Genomic DNA, 26,958 nt, shown 5'->3' with positions numbered 1-26,958 from the left:
AAATAGATGCAAATGACTATAAAAGGGGCAAAATAAACACAAAAAAACAAACAAAAACGACACAAAAGACCAACATAATTAAAAAGTGACACAAAACAACTACTAAGAGACACACAATGACAACAAAGAGACACCAAACATCTACAAAAAGGGGCAATTATAAAGTCTTTCTCCTGTGTAGGACACATGTTGGGGCCTTTTGCATGTCGGGGCCCAGGGGCCCATTGTCTTATAATCTGTCCATGCCTCTCAGTCTATTTCAGTGGGACATTACAGGTGCATCTCAATAAATTAGAATATCATAGAAACGTTTATTTATGTCAGAAATTCATCTTAAATTTGGGAAATATCATATTATATAGATTCATTACACACAGAATGAAACATCTGATGTCTTAATTTATTTAATTTCTTCTAAGTATAATGATTATGGCTTACATTTAATGAAGACCTAAAATTTAATGTCTCAAAAAATATTTAATATTACAAAAGACCAATTTTAAAAAGTGTGTTTAATATGTAAATGTTGGCCTCTGAAAAGTATGTCCATCTATATGACTCAATACTTGGTTAGGGCTATTTGACTTGAACTACTGGAAATGGACCTTTCCATCATATTCTAATGTATTGAGATGCACCTGTATGTTTCAAAGATATGATGGCAATTTGTCGCCACCTAGAGGTCAGATAGTGAAAAAGTTCTGGCAGTAGAACACAGACAAGCGATGGTCTCGGCTGCTTACCAAACCAGATACTCTCACACTCTGATGTTTTATTAATGCTGAGAGCTCCGGTCTACGCAGCTCGGAAAACTGTGGGGCTTTTAGGAATAAAATATTCTATCAGAATGAAACACTGCAAAAGGAAATGTCGAGTGTGTGTGTGTGTGTGTGTGTGTGTGTGTGTGTGTGTGCGTGCGTGGACTTACTGATGGCGTGCGGTGGTAAGTGTCACAGAGGGATGAGGGTCCCTCCTGCTTGAGTGTCATCGAGCCATCGACCTCGTCTTGATCGCTCTCACTCCAGTAGTCTGACATGGAGATAAAGATGGAGACACACACGTATATGTTAGCAATTCATGAACGAAAAAGGGTAAAGTTGGTCATTAACATTTAGTCATTTAGCAGACGCTTTTATCCAAAGTCACTTACAGGAAGAATAAAAGCAAACAATCAAGGTATAGTGCAATAAGAGCCATTAGTGCATCAATAAGTGCCAATTCGTATTTTCATATTCATATTTAGCCAATTTCATCTGTCTCACCTTCATCGGGGCGTGGAACTTTGTCATCTGGTGTGTATCCAATAGCAGCTAGTCCCAGCCGGTTCATCCACCTACAGGAAACAAAGAAAAGACATAAAAAGGATGTAAAGGGAGGCATCAGAGGAGAGATGATAAGAGGAGCAGAGTGGAGGAGTGGGTTAAACTTGGGAATGAATAAAAAACTTTCACTTTAAATAATTCAAGCGGTGTCTCTTAACAGTTGATATCTGTCTAACTGACTCCATCCCCCTGATGAGGAGAGAAAAGCATCGCGGTAATTAGAGAGATGGATGCACAAAGAGAGAAGTGACAATCCTTCGTCCCAGTCTCTCTCAACACTGAGTCTCAGATGGCGTTCCTTCTCCAAATCCACGCTTCCTGTCCTCGTCCTACCCCTCCGTCAGAACCCGGGCTTGTCCTGTCCTGACTCTCTGCAGACACCTGATAATAAGGTCGCTGCTAAGAATAGAGGCTCGGTCTGTGCACGAGGAACAGGAAACTCATTGTACTTAATGTGGAAGCAACTTCCACATTAAGAAGAAGCTTTTTTACTTGTTTTTTCGACGTGAGGTTGCATGAGGTACTTGTCCATAGTCAGTTTCATGTTTTTTTTGTGAGGAAGGTGCGCCCTACTCTGTTACATGTGTGACTGTGATTTTACTGTGTCTTAGTTTGTTTTTTTAGCTTTGTTTTTATTTATTTTATTTAGATTTTGTATAAAAATATTTTTAATCTATATAATGTCATGTCATGTTGTAGTTGAAAAGAGTGCTGTGTTTTAATTCCATGCCTTTTTTTGTGTTTTTTTTAATTTATGAGCATTTAAAATATATGTATATGTATATATGTATATATTATATTTTATATAATGACATATGTTGTAATTGAAGACAGTTCTATGTTTGGATTCATGTTTCTTTTCTTTGTTAATTAGATTTTTTTAATTTCAAAGGATATATTTATTTTATTATTATTATATTACTTTATATGATGTGTAATGTGTAATCGTTGATTTTAATTTTTGTTATTTTTGAGGGTTTAAAAAATGTACTATTCATTTAAATTTCTTATATTTTAATTCTATATTTTATATAATGAGATATGTTGTAATTGAAGAGAGTGCTGTGTTTAATTTCATGTTTTTTCGTGTATTCAATGATTTTACTTTTTTTTAAAAAATGGAACGGCATATGTTCTGATATGTATGCATAACCCGTTAAATGTAAAAAATAAATACACACATGTTAACATTTTCTTTTTCAAATCCACAGGTAAGTGCACAAAAAGCCTCAATATATTTCCCAGACATAATTATTGTGCTGCCTATACAGCCCCCACTAATTCACACATGTATAGAAATGCAGAGCGGCGCTTTCACACACGAACCTCTCAGCGCAGTATGGAAGTCAAATATAGCTGGTTAATTACTCTCCCCCAATTATCTCCCCATGTCATTGAGGAGAGGTGTGGATAATTAGAGCTCATCAGATAGCACTCCTGCAAATATCACTACGATCTCTCTCTCACACCAGCACACACGTGACACACACACATTTACACACATATACACAGTCCCACATTTAACAACAGAGCTCCAGGTTCATGCCTTATTCATGCACAGTGTTGTGTGGGCTGTTGCCTTGTGTAAACTTGGTTTACTCAGCTAAAATATTCATGAAAAGGACACGTGACGTCCCCAGAATCTGACTGTTGTCCACATTAAGACACAAACACACACACAGGGACTCACAGAGACACTCACCTGTTCATTTCCTCAAGACAATCTGTGGCGAAGAAGAAGCTCTTGATTTTGGGATGACAGGCTTTGAAGGCGCTGCAGGAGAAGAAGACTGATTAGTATGTTCGTGTGTGCGTGTGTGTGTGTGTGTGTTCATGTTGTGTGGGTGAGAGCAAATATGCTTGATTAGTAATTTCGGCGACATGTGAGGGACACTCACAATTTCCGTCTGCACTCTATGGCTCGGTCTATTCTGAACTCAGGGAGGCTGATGAAGCCCTCAGCCTTCTCATCCTGCAGGCGGAGACAGATGGAGAGTGGTGGTACATCATCAACACCGGGAACAAAATGTCATACATACTGACATACCAATTTTATTTTGGATGGTACTTCTCTAGTCGAGCATATGAAAACAACATATGTTGTTTATAAAGGCTCCTTTCACCACTTGACATGAAAGAGATTGAAGAGATATGACTATCTTTGGCTTTAAAAGCGAGAAATATAAACAAATGATCACATTTACAGTTCATTTTCAGCTCTTTTCCTTCAAATAATTCAAATAGTCCAATAATACAAACATCCTTAAAGTGAGTTTTGTGTTTGTTTGATGTTAAACTGCTCTGAACACCTTGAACAGATCCACTTGAGTTAGAGCTGTCGTTGATTAATCAAGCACTCGATGAACAGAAATTTCATTTGCAAATTTCAGTACATTTTTAGAGAAAAAATGCTCACCAATAGATAGTTTCAGCTTCTGAGATGTGGAAATGTGCTCCTTTCCTTGTCTTACATTATACTAAATAAAATATCTATAGCTTTTTGGCTTAACTTGAGATAACCCTGATGGTTTCTTCTTCTTTTTCCCCTGTTAAAATTATTTTTTGAGGAGTTTTTCCCTGGCTGATGTGATGGTCTAAGGACAGAGGGTGTCATACCATCTACAGTCTGTGAAGCCCTTTGAGGCAAATCGGTCATTTGTGATTTTGGGCTCTACAAATAAATGTGACTTGACTTGACTTGACATCAAATGGGTTATTTTCTCTGACGTTATATAGCTTTTTCCACACAGAATCTTTAATTCCCCTATTTTTGTAATATCTTACTGTTAAGGCTAATAAATACTCCGCAAGAACAGGGAATTTTGTTCTCTCTCACAGGGCTGCAAGAACAGAATGGCATCATTCTGTTCTTGCAGCCCTGGGAGAGAGAACACATTTCTCTGGTCTTGACCCATCATCTGGGCAGAACTTTGTTCTTTTGTGGTGTCCAAGAACTATTGTTTGATTTGTGAGAAATCTGAATTAGAATGAGTGTTTCAAGTTTCGAGTTTTGAAGTATGAAATCTCCTGGTCAGAAAGATTTTTTTTCTTGTTCTTGCCACCTTGAGAACAAGAACACATTTCTCTGTTTTTGTGGAGTATGTAAAGAGTTCTATACATTAGTTTTGTCTTGAACCTGAATAAAAGGTGTTTTAATGTGAAAACTGGAGGCTTGAGGACATAACTACAGCTGATTGTGATTCCTTACGTTTTGGTTGGTGTACCAGTAGAGGCAGGATTCTTTGAGGATGAACCAGTACTTCCTCCATTTCTGAGTGAAGTAGCCTTTAGCGTCCTTCTTCTTCCACAGCCAGCCCTCACAGTCTCCGTGGCCCAGGTCCTTACAGGAGATTCTCCTTCGACTGGCACTAGTGAGGGAACCTGCAGACAGATGAGAGGAAAGTAATTTTCATAGCATTTGGAATTGAATTAAGAAACACACTAGTAATAAAAGGGAAGTGTTTCATTTATCTAGCGGTTCTAGTCTGGCACTAACAGGCAGAATCAAAAAAGGCTTTTCAAGTCTGCAGGAGCCTACTGTACTGTAGGACTCTGTTCATGGAAAATCAGAAGGCATTGTGAACCTTTGAATCCCCATTTTAAGAGTACACTGTAAATAAAAATCTGTTTAATTTACAGTAAAATACCGGCAGCTGTGGTTGCCAGAACTTCACCTTAAAATTACAGTGAATGGATTTTCTACTGTAAATTTAAATGTAAATATCAGCAAAAAACTATAATTTAGACTGAGAAGTCCCTTTATTTTAAAGTAATTGTGTCCTTGTGACAATATGGTATTTCTCCATTAATTTTACAAGAACTTTTTATATTTTTACAGTAAAACTGTGTTTTCTACAGTTTTTCAAAAGTTTTGTACTATTCCTTGATTTACGGTAATTAAAAATGTCTACTATGGTGATATGTAATTTATAATTTAGGCCATATTTTTCATGCAATTTGACAATGTTATACTCTAATTTCTTTCTTTTCTTTCATTTTTTTTACAGTATATTACATCAATTATACAGCACCTAAAGTTCGTCAGGCTTACTTTGGGGTTCAAAAATTTACTTTTGTTGTAAAAAAAAAGGTTTCTTGAGCTACCTATGTTATATGCTATAGATACACAGTGGTAGGAATGTAAACATCATACATAAGAGAAAAGAAAATCTCTACCTTTACTTCTCTTTTTGGTTTTCGTTCTTAGAGAGGTGTAATGGAAAGACTGGAGGGGAGAAAAAGAGAGAGAAAAAACACGTTAGCTCTAAAAAAATATCTAGGTTGGTGTTGATGCACGTAGCGAGGTTGCAGCGAGTTCACTCTCCATGTTTAGCTTATTTTTATTTGATCTGGCTCACAGCAGAGAGGATTACAGGCACAGAGGGATCACAAAACTAAAACTGCTACAGCCAGGAAGTGACCTACAACCTGTGATGGAGGAATGAAAGCTGTATGCCGCAGAGACTAAAACCCACAGTGTAGTCAGGGTGCTGTGATCTGTTTCACCCCAGCTACTACTTTTAGTCATCTGAAAACACCGAAACACATCAAACAGGTTCGAGATTTCCACTACTTAGATTAGAAACGTATCCTTCAGGACCGTAACAATTCTGTGATAATGTAAATGCTAAAATGCAGTGTAACAAAAGAGTTAGAACCTCAGTAATGGCTGTTATACAGCAATAGGGACTTCCTAAATTGGGAACTGATGTTTAACCTCTCAAAGGATTTTTAATGGGTGTTTGGTTTGATATCTGACACAAGGTTAATAAGAGATGGTCATGTTTTGTTGTACGACATAATACACATAAGTAAATACCAGTGGTGGGAGAAGTATTCAGGCCTCTTACTTCAGTAAAAGTACTAAAAGTACTAATACCACACTGTGAAATTACTCCACTACAAGTAAAAGTCCTGCATTCAAAACTTACTGAAGTAAAAGTACAAAAGTATCAGCATCAAAATGTACTTAAAGTATCAAAAGTAGAAGTACTTGTTGCAATACGGCCCCACTCAGGTTGTCAAATATATTTCAAATATATTATTAGATTATTATTATTATTATTATTGATGCAATTGTGTATTTTCTCAAGCCAGGGCTCATTTTAACCACTAAATACACTGTTATGAAGTTTAATTTATAAATGTGTAATCATATTAAATTGATCATGATATGAAACATGATATTGTTTTTATGTTAAATCTCGACCTATAAAGTAATTAAAGATTACAGCTAAAAAAAGGACAATATTCGCCTCAAAATGTAGTGAAGTAGAAGTATAAAGTCACATAGAAAGGAAATACTCAAGTAAAGTACAAGTACCTCAAAATTCTACTTAAGTACAATACTTGAGTAAATGTACTTATTTACATTCCACCACTAGTAAATACCCCCACTTGTGAATTTTGTTTTTACGTGTCCTTAAAAAGGCGGTTGCTAACAAAAACATGATCAGTTTAAAGTGATTACGCATGTTGATAATTAAACCACATAAAGTATATTAAATAGTTAAAATGAGCCCTAACATTGACAGCAGAAAATCGCTGCTAACATAAATTCATCAATATTAATAATCTAATAATATATTTAGAATATATAAAACAAGGACTGGGTCCATTCTGCATAACAAGTACTTTTATTTTTGATATGTTAAGTACTTGTAGTGAAGTTAGTTCACAGTTCACAGTGTGGTATTAGTACTTTTACTGAAGTCAGAGACCTGAATACTTCTTCCACCACTGATTCTGATGTCTTTCTTAAGAAAGATCATGATTTTGGTTAAAATGATCACTTCAAAATACACTAATATAATAATACTGCTATGATATGTTTTCAGAGGAGGCTTTGGCCTTTGGAGCAGTGGGCTGACGTATTAGATTTCGGAGTATTGGGCCATCAGAACAGTGGCATGGCACAATTTGTGTTCACGCACACAAAATGTACACCATCTAATGCTAAAGAAGATAAAAAAGAAAATGTCAAAATCAAATTCAAAATTGTGTGTGTTGGCTATAGGTATCAAAATGAACACAGCTGAATTAATCTTCTAACTATTTATCTCAGTAACAATGCCAAATAAATATCTGTTTTTAGTCGAGGCTGACTCATTGTAAGCTACAACTCACAGCGCTTTGGAAGAGAAGCGAGGGCTAATGACTAAGACAGCTTCCTGTGTCACAGTAACCTAAATATGAAAACCAATTTACCTCATCCGACCGTCATCTTTTATTTAATTATTACAGTCCCCAATGGATTTCATCTCAGGTGTCTCTCCTATTCTTGTCAGGCTGTACGTTCAGCTACACTCAATGTCCAAGTCCAATCAAAATGTACAGGAAAGACAGCATTATTTAAAAACCAAGTAAATTAAACATCAGAACTATAGATTTAGAAAACATGTCAGAGATCCAGAGTCGGTCAGCTCTCCTACCTTCCTCATGGAGGCGGCTCCTGAGCTTCCTGAGCCGGAGTACCTGCAGGAGGACAGACAGGATTGAATGTGACCACAAACGACTCTTACAACTCCTTCCATCAGTCACAAGCACGTGGTCGGACCACAAACAACCACAAACACAGACTCACCTGTCTGTTGTGTCTGCTCGCAGTGTGTCCGCACCTCGCTGGGAGACAGAAGGAAAAAAAAAAGACTTTATTAAAAAAGCTTCTAAAAACCCTCCATACCTTCACATACACACTTCTTCTATGTACCTTTGAGATAATTATCAGCGGTGGAATGTAACTAAGTACATTTACTCAAATGCTGTACTTTACTAGAGTATTGCCATTTTATGTAACTTTATACTTCTACTCCACTACATTTTGAGGCAAATATTTTACTTTTTAGACCCCTACATGTAGCTTTAGTTACTTTTTACGTCGAGGTTTAACATGAACAACATGTTCAATTTAAAGTGACTGGACATTTTTATATATTTAACCTCATAACAGTTAATTTAATAGTTAAAATGAGCTCTAAATTGAGAATATTCAGACACTGCTTACATAAATGCACCAATAATAATAATGATCTAATAATGTATTTAGAATATATTAGACTGTACCCCAAATTGGACACTGTTTGGCGCTAATATCCCAAATCGGACACATCTGCAATGCTGTACTTTCCGGTGTTTCACGGTAATATGACATTACATTACATCACATGTCATTTAGCAGATGCTTTTGTCCAAATAATAATAAGATTGAAGAATCGAATAAGATTGCCACCACCAGTGAAGGTATAATTAATTTATACATATTTACCAATCTACGTGTCAAATTTAATTTATGTACATGGAGATTTACATGTCTAATTATAGTACGAAAGTAAATCCAATGAGAGAAAGTAGTAAGAACATCTGGGCGACACTCAGGCGATGATCTTAAAAGTACATCTGTATTTTTACTGTACTGAATTTTATTGTGAAGGACAGAAGTATGGTCCGGGTGTGTTGATAACGATGGTTGATAACGGTGATATTTATTTGGCTTGGCCAGAAACATCCAATTTCACCCAAATAACTCAGCAGCCCCCATTGTTTAACATTGAGGAGATCCAAGTGTCCGAAGTGGGATACAGTTAGCATACGGCTAATTTACCACCGTTAGCGTCCTTTTGCCGACTCTGGTAAACCCAAGGCTAATGTACACAGTTAAAACAATATACAGTTTGAAAGATAACAAGTTAGATTCTAGTTCCACAACTTTTCATTAATTGGAATCATAACATGATCATTTATATGAGTATTTAATGTGACATTTTGATAGAATCTGGGATACAGTTACGTTATATAACAATCTGAGTGGGTTCATTCTCCATGACGAGTACTTTTACTTTTGATACTTTAAGTACATTTTGATGCTGATACTTTTGTACTATTACTTCAGTAAGTTTTGAATGCAGGACTTTTACTTGTAGTGGAGTAATTTCACACTCAGGTTGTCAAATATATTATTAGATTGTTATTATTGATGCAATTATGTAAGCAGCAGTTTATTTTCTCAAGCCTGGGCTCATTTAAAACCACTAAATATATTATTATGTGGTTTAATTTAATAAAACGTCTGTTCACTTAAAATTTATCATGTTTTTATGTTAAATCTCGACCTGAAAAGTAACTAAAGCTGTCAGCTAAATGTAGTGGAGTAAAATGTACAATATTTCCCTCAAAATGTAGTGAAGTAGAAGCATCAAGTTACATAAAATGGAAATACTTGAGTATGCATACCTCAAAATTGTACTTAAGTACAGAACTTTAGAAAATGTACTTAGTTACATTCAACCACTGATCAAGTAACAGATTATTAGTATGTTACTGAAGGGCAACTTAGCAGTGTGGTACTATCTGTGTATGATGTCTAATATTTCGTTTTTTGTGTTGTTAAATAGTAATTTATTCTATATAAAAGGACTGTCACATATTTGATTGGAAAATAAATATACTAAAAATAAAAAACAAATTAAATTTAAAATGTTTCAATCCCACAGCCATTACAGCTTGAGGCCATGCATCCTATTATATCAGAAGAAAGCCATGGCTTGAAAATGGTAGTTTTTACTATTTTTGACCATGTTGATTCATTTTCTCATGTTTGCCCTATGAGGCAAATACATGATATTTTCCAGGTTTTAACAAGAGTTACTGCTGCTGTATTATGGAGCTCTGCATCAAAATCAATGTTGTAGCGAATCACTGACATACCCCAGACTGTAAAGAAAAAATGACAAATTGCGGCCAGCATTTAGTATACAGGAGATATTATTAGACATAACAACAGTGGCATTATTTAAACAAACTATTAAAATTATTAAAGTATTAAAGTATTAAAATTTTATTTAAAAATTCCAAAAAATGAATATGGTGAGACCTGAAGTTGGTTCAAAGACTTAAGTCAGTGAAAGTGTAAAAATAATATTAATACATCATTTTATGGCATTTTTTTGACCCAGACATCTCCGTCCTCAAAGGACATCGGAGCAACTTTTTCAAGGTAAGGGTTGAGGGTTAATTAAGCAATGTTCGAATGTTTGGATCTGACAATAACCCCTATATATAATCCTTTAATCCTCCCAATTAAATGTATTTAACTGAATTTGGGGTATTATTTAAAGACTCTTTTTTGCTAATCTCTGCCCCAAGTGGGGAGACACTTTTAAATAAATGGGCCTACTGGGCACGAGCTCAGGGACCCATAGACCCAGGAGAGGATCCATTATGTAACACAAGTTATTGAATATAATGGAGCTGCCGTGGATGATATCCAGTGGTGGAATGTAACTAAGTACATTTACTCAAGTACTGTACTTAAGTACAATTTTAAGGTATGTGTACTTTACTTGAGTATTTCCATTTTATGTAACTTGATACTTCTATTTCACTACATTTTGAGGCAATTATTGTACTTTTTACTCCACTACATTTAGCTGACAGCTTTAGTTACTTTTCAGGTCGAAATTTAACATAAAAACATGATCAATTTAAAGAAATTAAGAATTTTTATAAATTAAACCTCATAACAGTATATTAAATAGTTAAAATGAGCCCTATCTTGAAAAATGTAAAATGCTGCATACATAAATGAATCTATAATAATAATCCAATAATATATTTGAAATATATAAAACAACCTGTTTCACAAACGTAGTAAAGTCAGTGAAAGTACTCTGTTACAAGTAGAGGTGGGCGATATATATCGTCTACGATAATATCGTAAACATTGTTTTGACGATATGCAATTTTACATTAATAAGTATTTATAATATCTCAAAAAGAAAACACACTGATGTTTACCCATTTAATGTCTCTACATTGAAGTTTAACTGGGAGTCTCGTGAATGCTTCAGTTTAAACAAAATTAACAACAGCTGAAACATTGTCTGTCCATAGATGTTCTGGTAAGAAAGAAGTATTTTAACAGCTTTTTTTTGGTAAGGAAATCACATTTCAAAGGATATCGTCAGATTATCATTATCAGAAAATTTTAAAAAATGATTGCGATTTTTTTTGTTTTGCCCATATTGCCCACCCCTAGTTACAAGTAAAACTTCTTCAAAACGTTACAAAAATAAAAGTATTTAAAAGTATCATTCTGAGGAATAATATCACATAATCTTCCTCTGAGAAGTTTGCTTTAATCTTGTAATATTTTTTAGGGGGTAAAATTAGGGGGATGAGTAATTCTGCAGTGTGGTATTAGTACTTCTACTTAAGTAAGAGATCTGAATACTTTTTCCACCACTGATGATATCAAACAAAAGTTATTGTGGACCATTTTTAGTAAAATACATGATGCTTCTGGACAAAGACATGAATCTTTACTACAAATTGTCCCTCAGTAAGTTCAGATAACATGTTTTCTGCTAAAATGTAGTTGTACTCTGAAAAGAATCATACAGAGAGAATGAGCGAGCGGACACAAGCAGGTCATTAAGGTTAGCGTATGCTTGTTAGTGCAGGATAGTATACTTGATGTGCCACCGAATAGATATGAGTCACCACCATGAGACGCACACAGCTGAGAGGGTTAGAGAGGGCTGGTGTTAGCTAAGCTGTTAGCGCGCTGTGAATGTGTGTGTGTGTTTCCGTGCGTTGTGTTTTAAGCACAGTCTGTCAGTCACGCTTGTAATTGGTCTGGTTGATGCTGAGTCATGCACCTTCTCACAGGGATACGTGTTTGTGTGCATGTGCGCGTGCAAGTGTGTGTGTGTTTGTCCAGAATAAACTCCTATTTAGACTCAGGCGTGTCTGAGGAGATGGGGATATTAGGATGAGTTAGGATGAGTCGTGAGATGGCTACCCTGCATACAAATGCACTCCCCTGTGTGTTTGTGTGTGTATGCCTGTGTTGTTGTTGTGTGTGTGTGTGTGTGTGTGTGTATGTGTGTACTTGCGTGTGCATGAAAGAAAAGTTACAAAAGGGCGTGTTTGAGAGTGCCACTGTCATTTACATGATCCGTGAAGCTGGCAGCCATGCAATGACACTGATTACATTCATTCTCCTTTGTCTCCTCTACCTGACACACACACACACACACGCACACACACATACACACAAAAAAAACAATGTGTGTGAATGTGTGAACACCATGACCTATCCCGCCACCACAAACTGTCTCCCTCGGAGAGGACGCAGATAACTCTGTGAGATGAGGAAAGTTGTGTAAGTGAGTCAGGATTAAAGCCTTGAAGGTGATTTTAATGCCACTAATAGGCCTTTTTCACAGCAGACACTTTATCACGTCGAAGTGGGAAAAGCACAGGGGTTAATAATAAAATTAATGATGGCTGAATTCCATTTAGCTGCTTCAGTTTTCGGGTCTTTGTACTGTGCATGCTGACTCACTCTGTCCCTCTGTCGTGGCTTACTGGGACTGGTCAGGCCAAAATGTTGTAAAAAGGCCTAGTAAAAGTTAGAAAATAAACTCATATTTGAACTTGTGATTTTTTTTAAACTCCGGTACATTTATTTAACAAAAAACATTGAAAAGGTTTATAAAACAGACTATGCCAAAGATTGAACATCCTAAACTTTGGCCTAACCTAAAGAAGGATCCTGTAATTTAAATAAATGTAGGACGGTGAGGTCAACAGAGGTACAATCAACTTTTTACACACACACAAAAAAAAATGTAATTAAGGACTAAAATATGAGTACAAATCTGTGAAGCACAAGTTTGTTGTTTTTCTGTCTTTCTGCATACCTTATGTAATCAGCTACCAGGGTGTCACTTTTAATGTAAAATTTAACATCAGCAAAACCCCCTTCACCACTGTTTTAAAAAATATTTGTATGTCTACTCTGGGACCAAGAATACATTATGTATTTAACTTCTTTAATTGTTAATTAATTTTATTGTGAAAAATCACTTGTTGTTTATTGAATCATAGGATATGTTGACTTAAAAAAATACAGCTTTAACCTTTCCTGTAATTTGGCATGTAACAGCATTTCTCCATCAATGTGTGCACAAAGTATGGAAGATGATTAGGACCAAGTTTGAGAAAAAAATTAAACATTATTAAGTTTGAGAAAAAAGTTAAAATTATGAGAATAAAGTCGAAATACAATGTCGAGAAAATGTGTATATGATATATAATATAACACAATATATTTTTTAAAAATCCACATAAATTACATAAAAGCAGATTTCCCCCAATAGTTATGCCAAGTTAGTTCTACTACACCCTTGAATATTGTGGTTATTGCTCATTTTATGATATTTATTAAAATCAAGTTGTAGCTTGCAGTCGGCCTAACTGTTCAGATAGAAAACAATGTTACTTCAACTTTTTTTTATCGAACTGCATAATGGAAAAAAAAATTCTTCTCTAATTTTGTTTTGCTCCTACATTGCCCCAATCCTCTTCCCTTACAAATACATACACTGTAAAAAATAGTTTGTAGAAATTACAGTAAAACACTGTCAAATTGCATTGGTGTAGAATTAAAAATTGCATATCACCGTAGAAGACACTTTAATTACCGTAAATCAAGGAATAATACAAAGACTATAGAAAACACAGTTTTACTGTTAAAATATAAGATTTTCATGTAAAATTAATGTAGAAATACCATATTGTCACAAGGACACAATTACCCTAAAAATAAAGGAACTTTTCAGTCTAAATTACAGTTTTTGCTGATATTTACATTTAAATTTACAGTAGAAAACCCATTCACTGTAATTTTTAAGGTGAAGTTCTGGCAACCACAGCTGCCGATATTTGACTGTAAATTAAATAGATTTTTTTTTTTTTTACAGTGTACTGAACTTATACATACTTTAAACAGTTTAAAGGCTGTGTACGTACAGGCAAAGCGTCGGGGGGCTGGTCGAGGCGCAGCGTGGAGGACAGCATGGAGGGGCTGATGGGAAAGCTAGGGCTGCTGGGATTGCGGCTCTTACGCCGAGAGCGTCTGGTGGAATCCCGCCGACTCTCCCTGCCCGGGCCCTCTGGCTCCTCCTCGATCACCAGGATCTTGTCGTCGCTAAGGTAACGCAGCAAGGAGTTGTCTGAATCTGTAAGGGGTGATGCATAAAGAGGCATGGAGCAGTTAGAGGACGGACTGGCTCAACTGACAGGTAGGAAAACCACAGAGGGGGAGGGGAGATAGCGTCAGAGAGTCGAGGGAGAACCCTAGAGTAGAAACAGACGAGGGTGAATAGACCCTTACAGATAAAAACCAGAACAGAAAGGGATAAAAGTGCCTCAGAGCTGTCGTATCTGATATGGATCCACAGCCGGGGACATACAGCTAATCTGTTTGCAATGATTATGCTGATTTGGAGGGCACTACTGCTAAATCCTGTCAGTCACAGAAAGTTTTATTCTGCGAGAAAAAGCTTCTCACCTAATTTGTTTATTATCCATATATGCTTAAATGTGAAAAAGTGACTGAGAGAGAAAGAGAAGGAGAAGAAAGGCAGACCACAGACAGTACCATTGTGCTTTAATGTTATTCATTGACTTTCTGATGGTAGAGTGGAGGATCCTCGGGTCGAATACAGATCGAGTCTCACCGCAAAACGCTGAAGTTGGTTAGAATTGGTCACATAGAAATACCCTCATTTCCAGAGCGGCTGTATAAATGCAATTTCCTTGCATTTATGTTTACTTGTCGCTCTGTCAGATACATACCTGGCAGATATGTATCCTCACACAACCACACCACCATGGATAACCAGAGGATGAGCTGAAATGTGTTGAGCTGAGTATGGAGCAAAGCGCCGCACCCGTCCGATTAGTTTTGTGTGAGGGGCTGTGTTTATGCGTGTGTTCGTGTGTGTGTGTGTACCTCGGCTCCCTCTCTTGCCCATGCTGGGTTCCTTGGCCTCGGCCATCCAGTTATATTCGGGAGGCATGGAAACGGGCCTGAGGTCACCTGGAAGGACCAATCAGCAGTCAGAGAGTCGTCTAGGGGGAGGGAGTTGAGAGTGTCTCGGGAAGGCGGTGACTGTGAGACAGCGTGGGAGACAGCTGGAGGGGTGGACAGGTGAGACAAAGTGTGTGCAGGTGAGGGGGGAGGGACGGGAGACTCTCAGGGGACTGCTGGGGCATGCAAGGCAAAGGTCACACGGCCTTATTTTCAGGTCATAATGACAAGTTCGCTTTCTACAGGTGCATCTCAATACATTACATTATCATGGTAAAGTCCATTTCCAGTAGTTTAAGTCAAATAGCCTCAACCAAGTATTGAGTCATATAGATGGACTTACTTTTCAGAGGCCAACGTTTCCATATTAAACATACTTTTTCAAAATTAGTCTTTTGTAAAATTTACATTTTTTGAGACACTGAATTTTAGGTCACCATTAAATGTAAGCCATAATCATTATAATTAGAAGAAATTAAATACATTAAGACATTAAATGTTTCATTGTGTGTGTAATGGATCTGTATAATGTGTTATTTCCACTTTTTGAATTTAATTACTGACACAAATAAACTTTTCTATTATATTCTAATTTATTTAGATGCACCTGTATTGGCAGCATAGATGTATTAAAGAAGTGGACATGGCCTGAATAGTGAAGGCAACGTTGAAGTGCTTTATAGTTGCATTATTTCTCATGGTCAGCAGGGGGCGACTCCACTGGTTGCAAAATGAAGTCACATTGTATTGAAGTCTATGAGAAAATGACCCTACATCTTACTTGATTTATTATGTCAGTACACATTTTACAGAATTACAGAATGACGCTAATTTGGTAAATTATGGCCCCATTTAGGCTAAAATAGTTGATAAAGTGGGTATGCTTATGTTTCTACTGTGTGAAGAATCCTTTTAGGAGGCTAAATGCTCCATTATGTTTACTAGCTAGTTGTAATTTTGTCTTTCTGCCCTTAGTTCCTGGGCAGGTAGCATTAAGTCAGCTTTTTAAAACATTTTGTTAAAAATGAGCTGTGAAAAACAGCTGTCGGCTGCATCTGACACCAGTGTAAAAGGGATAACGAGGGCAGAGTATGCGGCAAAAACCAATCATTATTTGATGAAAAACACTGGCTCAAAAATTAAGAATGCAGCTTTGTATAAAGTGCCTGGTATAGTGGTCTAATGGTATCAATGTAAATAATACAGGTACTCTGAGTCTTTCTGACTCTGCTCTTTTTGGGCTGCCACTGTAGTCAGTAGTGATATGACAGGAAATTAAACTGCCGCACTGAAAAAAAAAAGAGATAATTGTCTCTCATTTTGATGAAGTTTTTATTTTCAAATCTACATTTTAGTCTAATCTTTTTCTTGAGAATATTCAATATTGATAAAGTCACAGTTAGTATCAAATGACGTCAGTGCTACCTTGTCTTAGTCATGGAAAAAAGGGTCATTAATGCACATTTTAGTCATAGTTTTCGTTCATGAAATCAACACTGCACATGACCCTTGCCTTGTGCATCATTGGCCCCTCGAGAGTCTCCAAAACAAGGTACAGGATGTCTGGGAGGCTGTCTTGGACAAGGGTGACACAGTTGGTGGGGCAGACAGGGAGCTGGACACAGTGTTCTTGGACTGACCCGTTGGCATGTGATCAGTGTTTTTGGGACGTGCGAACGCGAGGTAAAGACACAAAGAAGCGGAGCCATGAAGTGAGTGATGAACACAAAAGGAGGAGGTGAAAGAAAGTGGTGGGAGACAGCATGCTGTTCTAAAAAAACAAAAACAAACAAAGGGCCAGAGCCATTACTGCCCCATTCACACTGCCAAACAGTGCTCTCCACCTTACCATGTGTGGGGGTCTTGTCCCGCCGGCGAACCCCCGTGTTGCGGCCCCTGTCGTAGTCAGGTCCCGGGGGTCCGTCTCCCTCCAGCAGGGAGAAGTACTGACCGCTGTCCTGGTCTAGGTAGTAGCTGACTGCCTCTGAACCTTTGGAGCCGGACTGTGAGCTCACGCTGTAGCGGCTGATGTCGTCGCATGACATCAGACCCATCTCCTCCCTAGAGACAGCATCATCATTACATCATCGGCAGCATAATCGGTGTCATCAGCGGGACGATAATAATAATAATAATCAACATAATCAATAAGAATAAAAGACAATTGGAGTACAAAATATGAGATGGTTTAATTTCTTGGGCTTTTTATTGTGAAATCGTTTGTTGTTTATTGTGTTGTTGATTGACTCATCAATTCAGTACTTCAGTGTGTGATCTGGTGAAACATGTATGCAAATAAAATGACATTGTCTTTACAGACTTTTCAGTTGCCCTTAAAGCATCAAGCTTCTTTTTCTCATTGTTAACAATTCTCACGCAAAGACCACGATCAAACCAGACCAAGATCACTAACACGACACAGACTTTAAAACTTGTCTGTTATGTGTCACATATGTACTATACAGGTAGTGTTGTGTTTTAAAAGCTCAGTAATCTCCCTAAAACATCTAGGATCTGTAGTTTATAGCAAACCTTATCCAAACAGGTATAAATATTTACATCTGGGGACTATTTTCTGTTGCGGATTTATGAACATTTGGGGCATTACTGAGTATTTACAGCAAAAGCAGCAGCAGCAGTGTGCCTCATTCATGTGTGTCATGTGTTTGGGACTCTGGGACTAAGAATGTATTATGTATATTATTTTTTTAATTGTTTAATTTCTTGGGCTTTTACTGTGAAACTCTTTGGTTGTTTATTGACTCATGGGATATGTTGACACAAAATAATACAGAAATAACTTTTCCTTTAATGTGGCATGTAACAGGATTTCTCTATCAATGTGTGTGTATATATATATATATATATATATATATATATATAAACCAAATATATACATAAAAGCAGATTTTCCCTAATAGTTGTAGTATCCTACTACCAAGAAAAGCTCATTTATATGTCGGGAGATTTTAGTACTACTAGACCCATCATTACATCATCTGCAGCATAATCGATGTCATCAGCAGGACGATAATAATAATAATCAACATAATCGGCATCATCAAACATCTGTGTGTGCAAGAAAGCTGACCTGGTGCCGTAGAGTCCGGAGACTGGGGAGAGGATATAAACGTCCTGCATGCTCGGAGCGTCCATTTTGGACATGCCCAAAGTTCCACCAGGCGTTGGGGAGGTGCTGGTGGGACTGGTGGGCACCGGCTGAAGGGAGAGAGAGGAGAGGAAGAAGGAGAGAATGACTCGCACCTTTTTTTTTTATTGAGTCATAATTGGAGGATGGTGAGGGGGGTGTGGAGCACAACCTGCAGAAAGTGAGCATTAGATCTTTTCCAGCCTCACAGTAAAAACAAACAAGCACACAGTTTACGGTGTTACGAGGGAAAAGGGAACCTTTTTATTTGTTGTTATCTTCCTTGTTCTGCAGCTCGCACTCCTTTTAACACTGAATTGCAAACAAGAGAGTTATTTCCACACAGCTGCTGCCATGTTGTGTGTGTTGTCTTTTTTTATATATATATTTGTCTGACTGTGCAGCTTCTCCCACGTTCAATCGCTTCACTATTCTGTCATTTTGTCTCAAGCCTCTTCACTCACACAGGGCTCTCCATGTCTGTTCCCATGACAACCCAACCCAACCTCTTCTCTCCTCTTCTCTCCTCTCCTCTCCTCTCCTCTCCTCTCCTCTCCTCTCCTCTCCTCTCCTCTCCTCTCCTCTCCTCTCCTCCTCAGAGGAAAGCTTGCGTGGCCTCCTACCTCAGCTTGACTCAAGGACATGTAGATTCATTTGTCATCAGGTCTCTCCACGAGGACAGGGCACCTCGCTTCTGATGTCATAGAAACTCCAACGCCAAAATTTCAAGTGAATTATGTTTGTTCTCAGGCAGTGCAGCTGGGGTGACAAATACTTAACTCGTGCCTGCAATTACTCCCTGAGGAAGAGGCTTCAAGATTCTGAAAAACGGGGGTGTTTTACTGTATGTAACGCTCCATTTTAGAGAGGAGACGTGAGAGTGTGGACAGAATGGATAAACAGACAGAGAGCCCGAGCGACGGCGAGGCGGGCAGCGTTCTCATTAAGGAAGCCCAGTGTTTCATCATTTCATCAGCAGTGCATTAGGCGAATTCATTTCATATTCCAAACTTTCCATCCTCCCCCTCCTCACCACCCTCACCGCCTCCATCCCCAGGCCCCGTCTCTATCTTCATCTCCTTCTCCCTCACAGTCTTCCTCTTATGAAGGCAGCTTACAGTAAGACGGCTCCACGATAAATAATGAAGACGGGGTGGAAAGAGAGGGACGTGAGAGCAAAGGAAATAGGACAAAGAGAGAGAGACAGAGGGAAAGAGTGGAGGAGAGAGGGAAGAGAGAGAGAGAGGGAGAGAGAGAGAGAGAGAGAGAGCGAGGCGGGGGAGCTGTGCAGTGTGGTGACTGGAGCTGAGAGTGAAAACAGTAATTTAGTGATTACAGCCCACTGCTGCCTGCATGGTAAAAGGGGGGTGGGGGTAGAAGTGGAGAGAGATGGGACCTCCACAGCAGGCGAAATTCCAGTCTGTTAAAACAGCACTTAAACCATCTGACCCCTGCTGCGTCCACTCCAAAATACCAAAAAAAAACCTGCTGCTCAAATCCTCTCCAGACCAATATTCCCTTCCCACCACCTCCACATGCACACATGCAGTTACACACACAACACACACACGGAAAAATTATTAGACCACCATTTTCCATCAATTTCTGTTTATTTTAATGCCCTGTACAACTAAAGGTACATTTGTTTGGACAAATATAATGAACAAAATAGCTCATAAGAGTTGAATTTAAGAGCTGATATCTAGACATTTTCCATGGTTTACTTGATCATAACCAAAATTATTATGAAGAAAACCATTAAAAATCAAACTCTTATGAACTATTTTTGTTGTTATCGTTATATTTGTCCAAACAAATGTACCTTTAGTTATACCAGGCATTAAAATTAACAATAACGTGAAGAAAACAAGGGTGGTCTAATATTTTTTTCCATGACTGTATAATGTTTTCACTGTGTAAGGGACTAAAAGGGGCAGTTCACACCAAAATACATATTTTTCCTGCTACTTGTAGTTATATTTTTACCTTGCATTGCGTTCAAAACAACAATGGCGGCTAATAAAGAGGTTAGCGTAGATCCTGCAGCAGTTTTATCAGAAGTGGAGTGTATTTTTTCATTCCACGAAAAGAAAAAAGAAAAGAAAAGAAATGCACTGAAAGCTGTGATGGGCAGATGGTTCTTCCATCACCTGCCAGGTATTTTTTGAAAGTGCCTTTCCTTTCTAAACTGTTTCTAATGATGGTTGGATGGCAGCCCCATGTTGGATTTATTTTTCAGTCTAGATTGTTTTGCAGATTGTTGGAGATATCGCCCACAGTGGTGGAAGAAGTATTCAGATCTCTTACTTCAGTAAAAGTACTAATACCACACTGTGAAATTACTCCACTACAAGTAAAAGTCCTGCATTCAAAACTTACTGAAGTAAAAGTACAAAAGTATCAGCATCAAAATGTACTTAAAGTATCAAAAGTAAAAGTACTTGTTATGCAGAATGGACCCACTCAGACTGTTTTATACGTTACAAATATATTATTAGATTATTTGTATTGATGCATTTATGTTAGCAGTGTTTGGAAATGTGTGTAGGAAAAATATGTATTTTTGATTGTGGGGTGGTCTGTTCCTTTAATGGGTCAAGAACAGTGTGGATTTAAAGTTCACAGTAGGGCTGGATAACAAACAATATTTAAAAGAATTACAAACATTGTAAATCTCTTACTGGCGGAAGTTTACGCAAATTTGAGTTTTAATCTATAATGGATCCTTGTCGCTGAAGAAATTTTTACTTGTCACAGTAGGAAAATCAAAGATGTTACATAAAATTAACAATGTCTTCATTCTATTCAACTGTCCCAGTAAATCATGACAGTGTCAGTCAGATAATAACCTGCCTTTTCTTTCTCAGAAAGTCATAACATAAACAAACATGACAAGACACGTTAAATTATTCAGGGTATTCGCAGGGTCTTAAAAAGTCTTAAAATGTCTAAAATTCTCATAAAATCTCATAAAATGTCTTAAATATGATTTTGTAGAAATATAAAGAATTTAAACATTCAGAATTTAAAGTTCTAAACAAATATTAGTTCACAATAGAGAGGCTTCTGGTGTTTTTAGTTAGGTCAAGCATGTTTTATTCCAATGTGAAAGAGCTGTGAATAAATTAATTAAATTTGTAAGTAATCCCGGGCCTCCGATTTTCCTTCATGTCTTTTGTAGTTTTTTGCCAGTATGGATGTGAAATGAGTCTTAAATTGCATTCATTATGGTCTTAAAAAAGTCTTGAATTTGACTTGTGGAAACCTGCAGAGACCCTGGTATTGTAACTAAGAAATAGTACTAAATGGGGCATTTCACAGTTCAAGAATAAACTTAGAATATTGTGCAATAAACTGCTATTTTTTTAATAACTTACTGAGCAACATATAGTCTGATACGGATGAGCTTAAGACACGCTTATAATAAAATAATAATAATAATAATAATAATAATAATAATAAACATAGCATTAAAAGCTGTTCATACTGGCCAATTTAGAGTCTCATCTGAGTCCCATGTCATTAAATTGAGAATAGCTACACAACCAGTGACATCTGACCAGATGTTCAACCAGCTAATTAGCCTCAAAGTCCAGTCCAGAATATTTAACTGGTCATGCTGCGATAAATCCAGAAAAACATGAAAAAGGAATATGTCAGAACCACCTCTAAAGCTCACTGATTATGTTGTTTGTTTAATCCATCCAAAAACTAAAGTGTAAGGACATGTGGTGGTTTTATGGGTTTATGTGGTATTTGGTCACTGTGATGTTGCCAGGCAACCAGACTCCAGGCTAGCTGCTTCCAGTTTTCATGCTAATGTGAGTAGTTTTAGTGCTTAGACAGAGAGTAGGATCTATTTTCTCATCTAGCTCTCTGCTGGAAAGCAAAAACTCATATTTACCTCAATGTTAAACTATCAACCTTGAAAACAGCAGTTTACCAAACAATCTCACCTGAAGATCCATTTAGTAGCTGTTCTCCAGCTTTTGGTCGTATCACCTGAACTTCATCAGCAGATGGAGTCTGGTCAATTTTCATAGATAGATGTTGAAAATGTGGCACTTTTAACTGATTATGAAGCAGTCTCAACTTAACACTGATGGCTTTATAACAACTACATAAGCAAACAAGACCATCAGTGGACGACTGGCTACATAGTTACTGTTAATGCCTGTCACTGGGTTTGATACCCCACAAAATCAGATGAAACCATTTACAGCACACAGGCAGTGGTGGAAGAAGTATTCAGGTCCCTTACTTCAGTCAAAGTACTAATACCACACTGTGAAATTACTACAAGTAAAAGTCCTGCATTCAAAACTTCCTGAAGTAAAAGTACAAAAGTATCAGCATCAAAATGTACTTAAAGTATCAAAAGTAAAAGTACTCGTTATGCAGAATGGAACCACTTGTTTTATATATTCTAAATATATTATTAGATTATTTGTATTGATGCATTTATGTTAGGAGTGTTTCAACATTGTAAAGACAAGTCCCATTTTAACTACTTAATATACTGGAATGAGGTTTAATTAAAATAAATGTCTAATCACTTTAAATTGATCGTGTTTTTTTATGTTAAATCTGACCTGAAAAGTAACTAAAGCTGTCAGCTAAATGTATTGGAATAAAAAGTACAATATTTGCCAGAAATGTAGTCATGTAGAAGTATAAAGTTACATAAATTGAAATACTCAAGTAAAGTACAAGTACCACAAAATTGTACTTAAGTACAGTACTTGAGTGAATGTATTAGGTTACTCTCTACCACTGCACGCAGACCAGAAGAGCCTATGTTTACACTTCCCAGGTCAGAAGAACACAGGAGGAGATTCTTCTCAAGAGTATTTTATTTTCCATGTTATATTTTGCGGTTATGACTGATTTGCAGGATCAGAAAAGAGAAGGAGAAAAGAATTGACCAAAGAACAAAAAAAAAAAAGAGATAATGATAGAGCGCGGGTGAAAACATGAGTCAACCTTGGTCGGAGAGAATTGTGGGATTCAACACAGATCCTGATTTGACCCTTTTCCCCCTAGACAGGTCTGTAATATGTCTATTTCATTTATGAAATACCTTGCGGTTTTAAATCGATATATGAATTTACTTTCATGCCTGAAACAAAGTTTACTTTGTTACAATTGATGAACAAATTACACTTGTTAATCTTACATAGGTACAAATAGATTACCAAACTGCAATGCATCCTGCAAAAAAAAATAAAAAAAAATCATCAAACTCATCAAAACACTACCACATTTGTCCACCAAGGCTGCCAAAATGAACACAAAAGTTTCTTGTTGTTGCTTTAAGGCAGGTTTGTCCAAACTATTCCATAAAGGGCCATGCTGCAGCAGAATTGTTCCAACCAATATGATTGGACTGATCAGCTGTTTGAACCCTGAGATCAGTTGATTAAATGACTCATGTATGTTGTGCTTCTGCTTGGTTGGAAGGAAATCCTGCAGTCACGTAGCCCTTTGAATAGTTTGGACATGCCTGCTTTAAGGACTTCTCATCCATGTTTAGTAGGTGTTCTATGCTGTAGAACACCTACTAAATGCTCCTTCATGTTTTATTGTTTTAATTACATTTGCTGCTATGAAAAAAATGTGTCATGTTAAGGATTTTGGTTCTTCAAAGGGATGGCAGAGATTTCAAGTTGCATTCGCCAACACAAAAGTAGACCAAAAGAATGTCGAGGAAGCTCTAACCTGTCACCCATTCAGCTGCTCCATCAATAAATCATATACAACAATACATGTTGCCTAAAATAGCAGGCATTTTCAAAGAGTTATTATTTATGTATCTAAACATATAACACATTTATGAAAGCGGGGTCATGGACAAAGCGTGGCACACGTGTAACCTGGTGAAATGACCTGTGATGTGGCCTTCAGTCACGCATGAAATGACTCCCAACATGCACACTCTGCAGCAGCGCAGCAGACACCATAATCCTAAAAAATCATTCCAGCATCACTGTAATTACAGCGGAACATTAAATTGCTGTTACTCCATCCTACCGTGGATGCAAACACACACACAGAAAGAGAGAGAGGGAGAGAGAGAGAGATATGTGCCATTATTTAGTAGAATAAAGGAGGTTGCCATGGAGGGATTTGGGGCTGGAATCACATGATAATTTGCAGAGATAAATTGTTTCCTTTGTGGATTCGATTTTAATCCGGCTGAACGTTTGCCACATTTGGGCTAAACTTCCCAGCCGTACAATTCATCCTCTAAAAACCGGGCTTAGAGGTATGAGTGCGCATGTGTTTGTACGTGTGTTTGTTTTGGAGAGCGTGTACGTACAGTATGTATCCAGAACCGAGCGTACAGAGTGCAGTGACCCAGTTCCTTCGCCTCTCAAAGGAGCAACTCGACTGATAACATCTCTCTGCATGCGTGTCCAAACATGCACACAAACGCACTCACTTAGACACAGACTATACAGATGGACAGGCGTGCATACGGCAGTGCTTAGAAATGTGTGCACACACACACACGCAGGCTGTTTAGCAGGGTATTTTGGATTCAGTGCATTATCTCCAGTATTTGCTGAGTAGCGGCTCTTGTTTCAGAGCCAGTGGAGCTGCCTGTAGTTGCTTATGAATAATTAAGAGCTCCAGTCTTTCTGAGAGAGAACAAATCTAAAACACTCCTTTCTTCTCTTCTCCCACAGATATCTCTGCGCTCTGATCTGGGTGCTCACGGCGCGTTTCGTGTCTTAGCAGCCCATCAGGGTAGAATTCCCACAATCCTCTGCTGTTTGTGTGCAACAAATATAACAATAAGGCTCATGGTAACAACTTAGAGCGATGATCTAACAAGACAGCAGCCTTGTTAGAGACAGAAGATGGTGATGAAGTTGCAGCGGCTTTTATGGTTATTACAGAGTTTTAATGGTTTCTAGGCCATTACAGAAAACCACAAAACATAACTGAACGTGCAAGCCTCTCACATGAACACACGCTCACATGCTATATGCTGCACTGATATGCTCACAGACATGGAGAAGCAAGAGTTCACAGAGCAGTCATGCAGATCAGCCATCGCCTCTTCCCTCCATCCGTCTCACTACAGCTCCTTCTCTCTTTGTAGAAAAATTTGACTGACTGTTTCGGTTCTGTATGAGTGACGGATTGACAAAGTATTTGCCCTTATGTGTGCAAACTCTAAGCTGTAAGCCTTCAAACAAGCATCCCACCTTTTAGATCTACTGTACATTAAAAATTTACTCTCTTTCTTTGGGGCAAAGGTACAGGAGCGAAGTCTCAGTAAGTATGAATATGAATGCAAGCGGGAGCATGGTAAGACCTTTTGGTGACCTTGCCCCGCGCTAGCTCCTGTGCAGGGAGCCTTATTATACCAATTAAATCAGTCACAGAATTACAAATATAAGATTTAATTAGCTATGTTCCCCCTTCGCTATCTTAATTTATCTCTATCTGGAAAAATATTAGCTTTTGGTATGCATAAATCCTCCTCAGATGGATGTTTAGAGACCGGCACATTTGTGAATGGCTTTGAACTGTGCCAGCTGTACGGCAGGCTGTAAAAGAAAAAGATTTGTTGAAATGCTCAACAGGAGAATGATGCAAGGTCACACAGTGAACAAGTTTCCTTTGAATATATTTGTTTAAAAATGCCAGTAGGAGAATGCAGAGTGTGGGCAGTAAAAACAAGAGCTGAGAGTGAGTCAAAGATAAAGCCAAGAGGTACAACTCAGCTTACTGTACATAGTGCTAAATCATCCCTCCTCAGAGCCTTCCTTGTGAGATAATGCATGTACAGGAGTGTGTGGAAGAGCGGTCACATTGCAGTTTCAGAATGACATTGTCAGGGTGCAGCTCGGTGTAATGCTGCAGTTAAGACTGGTGTTTACCTGCAGGCCCAGTGGTTTCCAGCGCACGTTCCTGAGCAGAGCCGGCGTGGAGCTCAGGGTGTTCTGGGGCCTTTTCTTCAGCGTGAGGATGACTCCGCATGGGTCCTCTCTCAGAGCGTTGACCAGGTTCTTCAGCTGCCAGCCCACCTGAGGAGCACACACACCGGGCTACCGAAACAACTGCTGCACACACAAGCTGTACACCACAAATCTGTTGAGGAAAACCACCACGCACTCATATTAAGCTTTTGGCTGAAAACCACCACACGCAGGTCCTGCTACTACTGGTCTAAAACATGAGAGCGTGATTGTCTGTCTCTATGTATCAGCCCTGTGATAGTCTGGAGACCTGTCCAGGGTGTACCCGCCTCTCACCCAATATCAGTCTGGATATCCCATCTCAAACTGGGGATGTTGCAGACAGTCCATGGTCAGTGCCTTAAACTCTAAACCTTGGGGGAGTGCCCATGTCCTATTTACAATGGCCAAGTACAATAACTTTACAAACCATCTGGGTGTGTTGTAGTGTATATCTTGCAATGGAATTCTGGCAACCACAGCTGCTAATTGACTGTAAAGTTTAACTTTGCAATAAATTACCATAATATATCCTACAGTTGTGCTATGCATATCATGGAGACAGACTCTAATTTGATTTACAGTATATCTGTTGTTTTTAAAAAGTTTATCGTAAACAGGGTTTATAATATAGCAGTTCAT

The 26,958-nt window shown here is 37.9% G+C and overlaps 1 protein-coding gene across 1 annotated transcript in view; it reads right to left on the bottom strand.

The window, feature by feature from the left end:
• si:ch211-26b3.4 (connector enhancer of kinase suppressor of ras 2) overlaps window positions 1–26,958 on the bottom strand; it is an 88,376-nt gene that overhangs the window by 6,992 nt on the left and 54,426 nt on the right. Inside the window, exons 9-20 of the mRNA XM_059345812.1 lie at window positions 26,239–26,385; window positions 18,290–18,417; window positions 17,048–17,259; window positions 14,136–14,344; window positions 7,906–7,943; window positions 7,754–7,796; window positions 5,499–5,547; window positions 4,531–4,703; window positions 3,221–3,294; window positions 3,025–3,096; window positions 1,263–1,333; window positions 929–1,029 (exon numbers count right to left, since the gene is read on the bottom strand). Coding sequence (XP_059201795.1) covers window positions 929–1,029; window positions 1,263–1,333; window positions 3,025–3,096; window positions 3,221–3,294; window positions 4,531–4,703; window positions 5,499–5,547; window positions 7,754–7,796; window positions 7,906–7,943; window positions 14,136–14,344; window positions 17,048–17,259; window positions 18,290–18,417; window positions 26,239–26,385 — 1,317 coding nt within the window. The remainder of the gene's footprint in view (window positions 1–928; window positions 1,030–1,262; window positions 1,334–3,024; window positions 3,097–3,220; window positions 3,295–4,530; window positions 4,704–5,498; window positions 5,548–7,753; window positions 7,797–7,905; window positions 7,944–14,135; window positions 14,345–17,047; window positions 17,260–18,289; window positions 18,418–26,238; window positions 26,386–26,958) is intronic.

This window comes from Centropristis striata, chromosome 12, assembly GCF_030273125.1.
Source record: "Centropristis striata isolate RG_2023a ecotype Rhode Island chromosome 12, C.striata_1.0, whole genome shotgun sequence".
NCBI lineage: Eukaryota > Metazoa > Chordata > Actinopteri > Perciformes > Serranidae > Centropristis > Centropristis striata.
The sequence above is the reverse complement of the archived record's forward strand: the minus strand, read 5'-3'. Positions and strand labels throughout refer to the sequence as shown.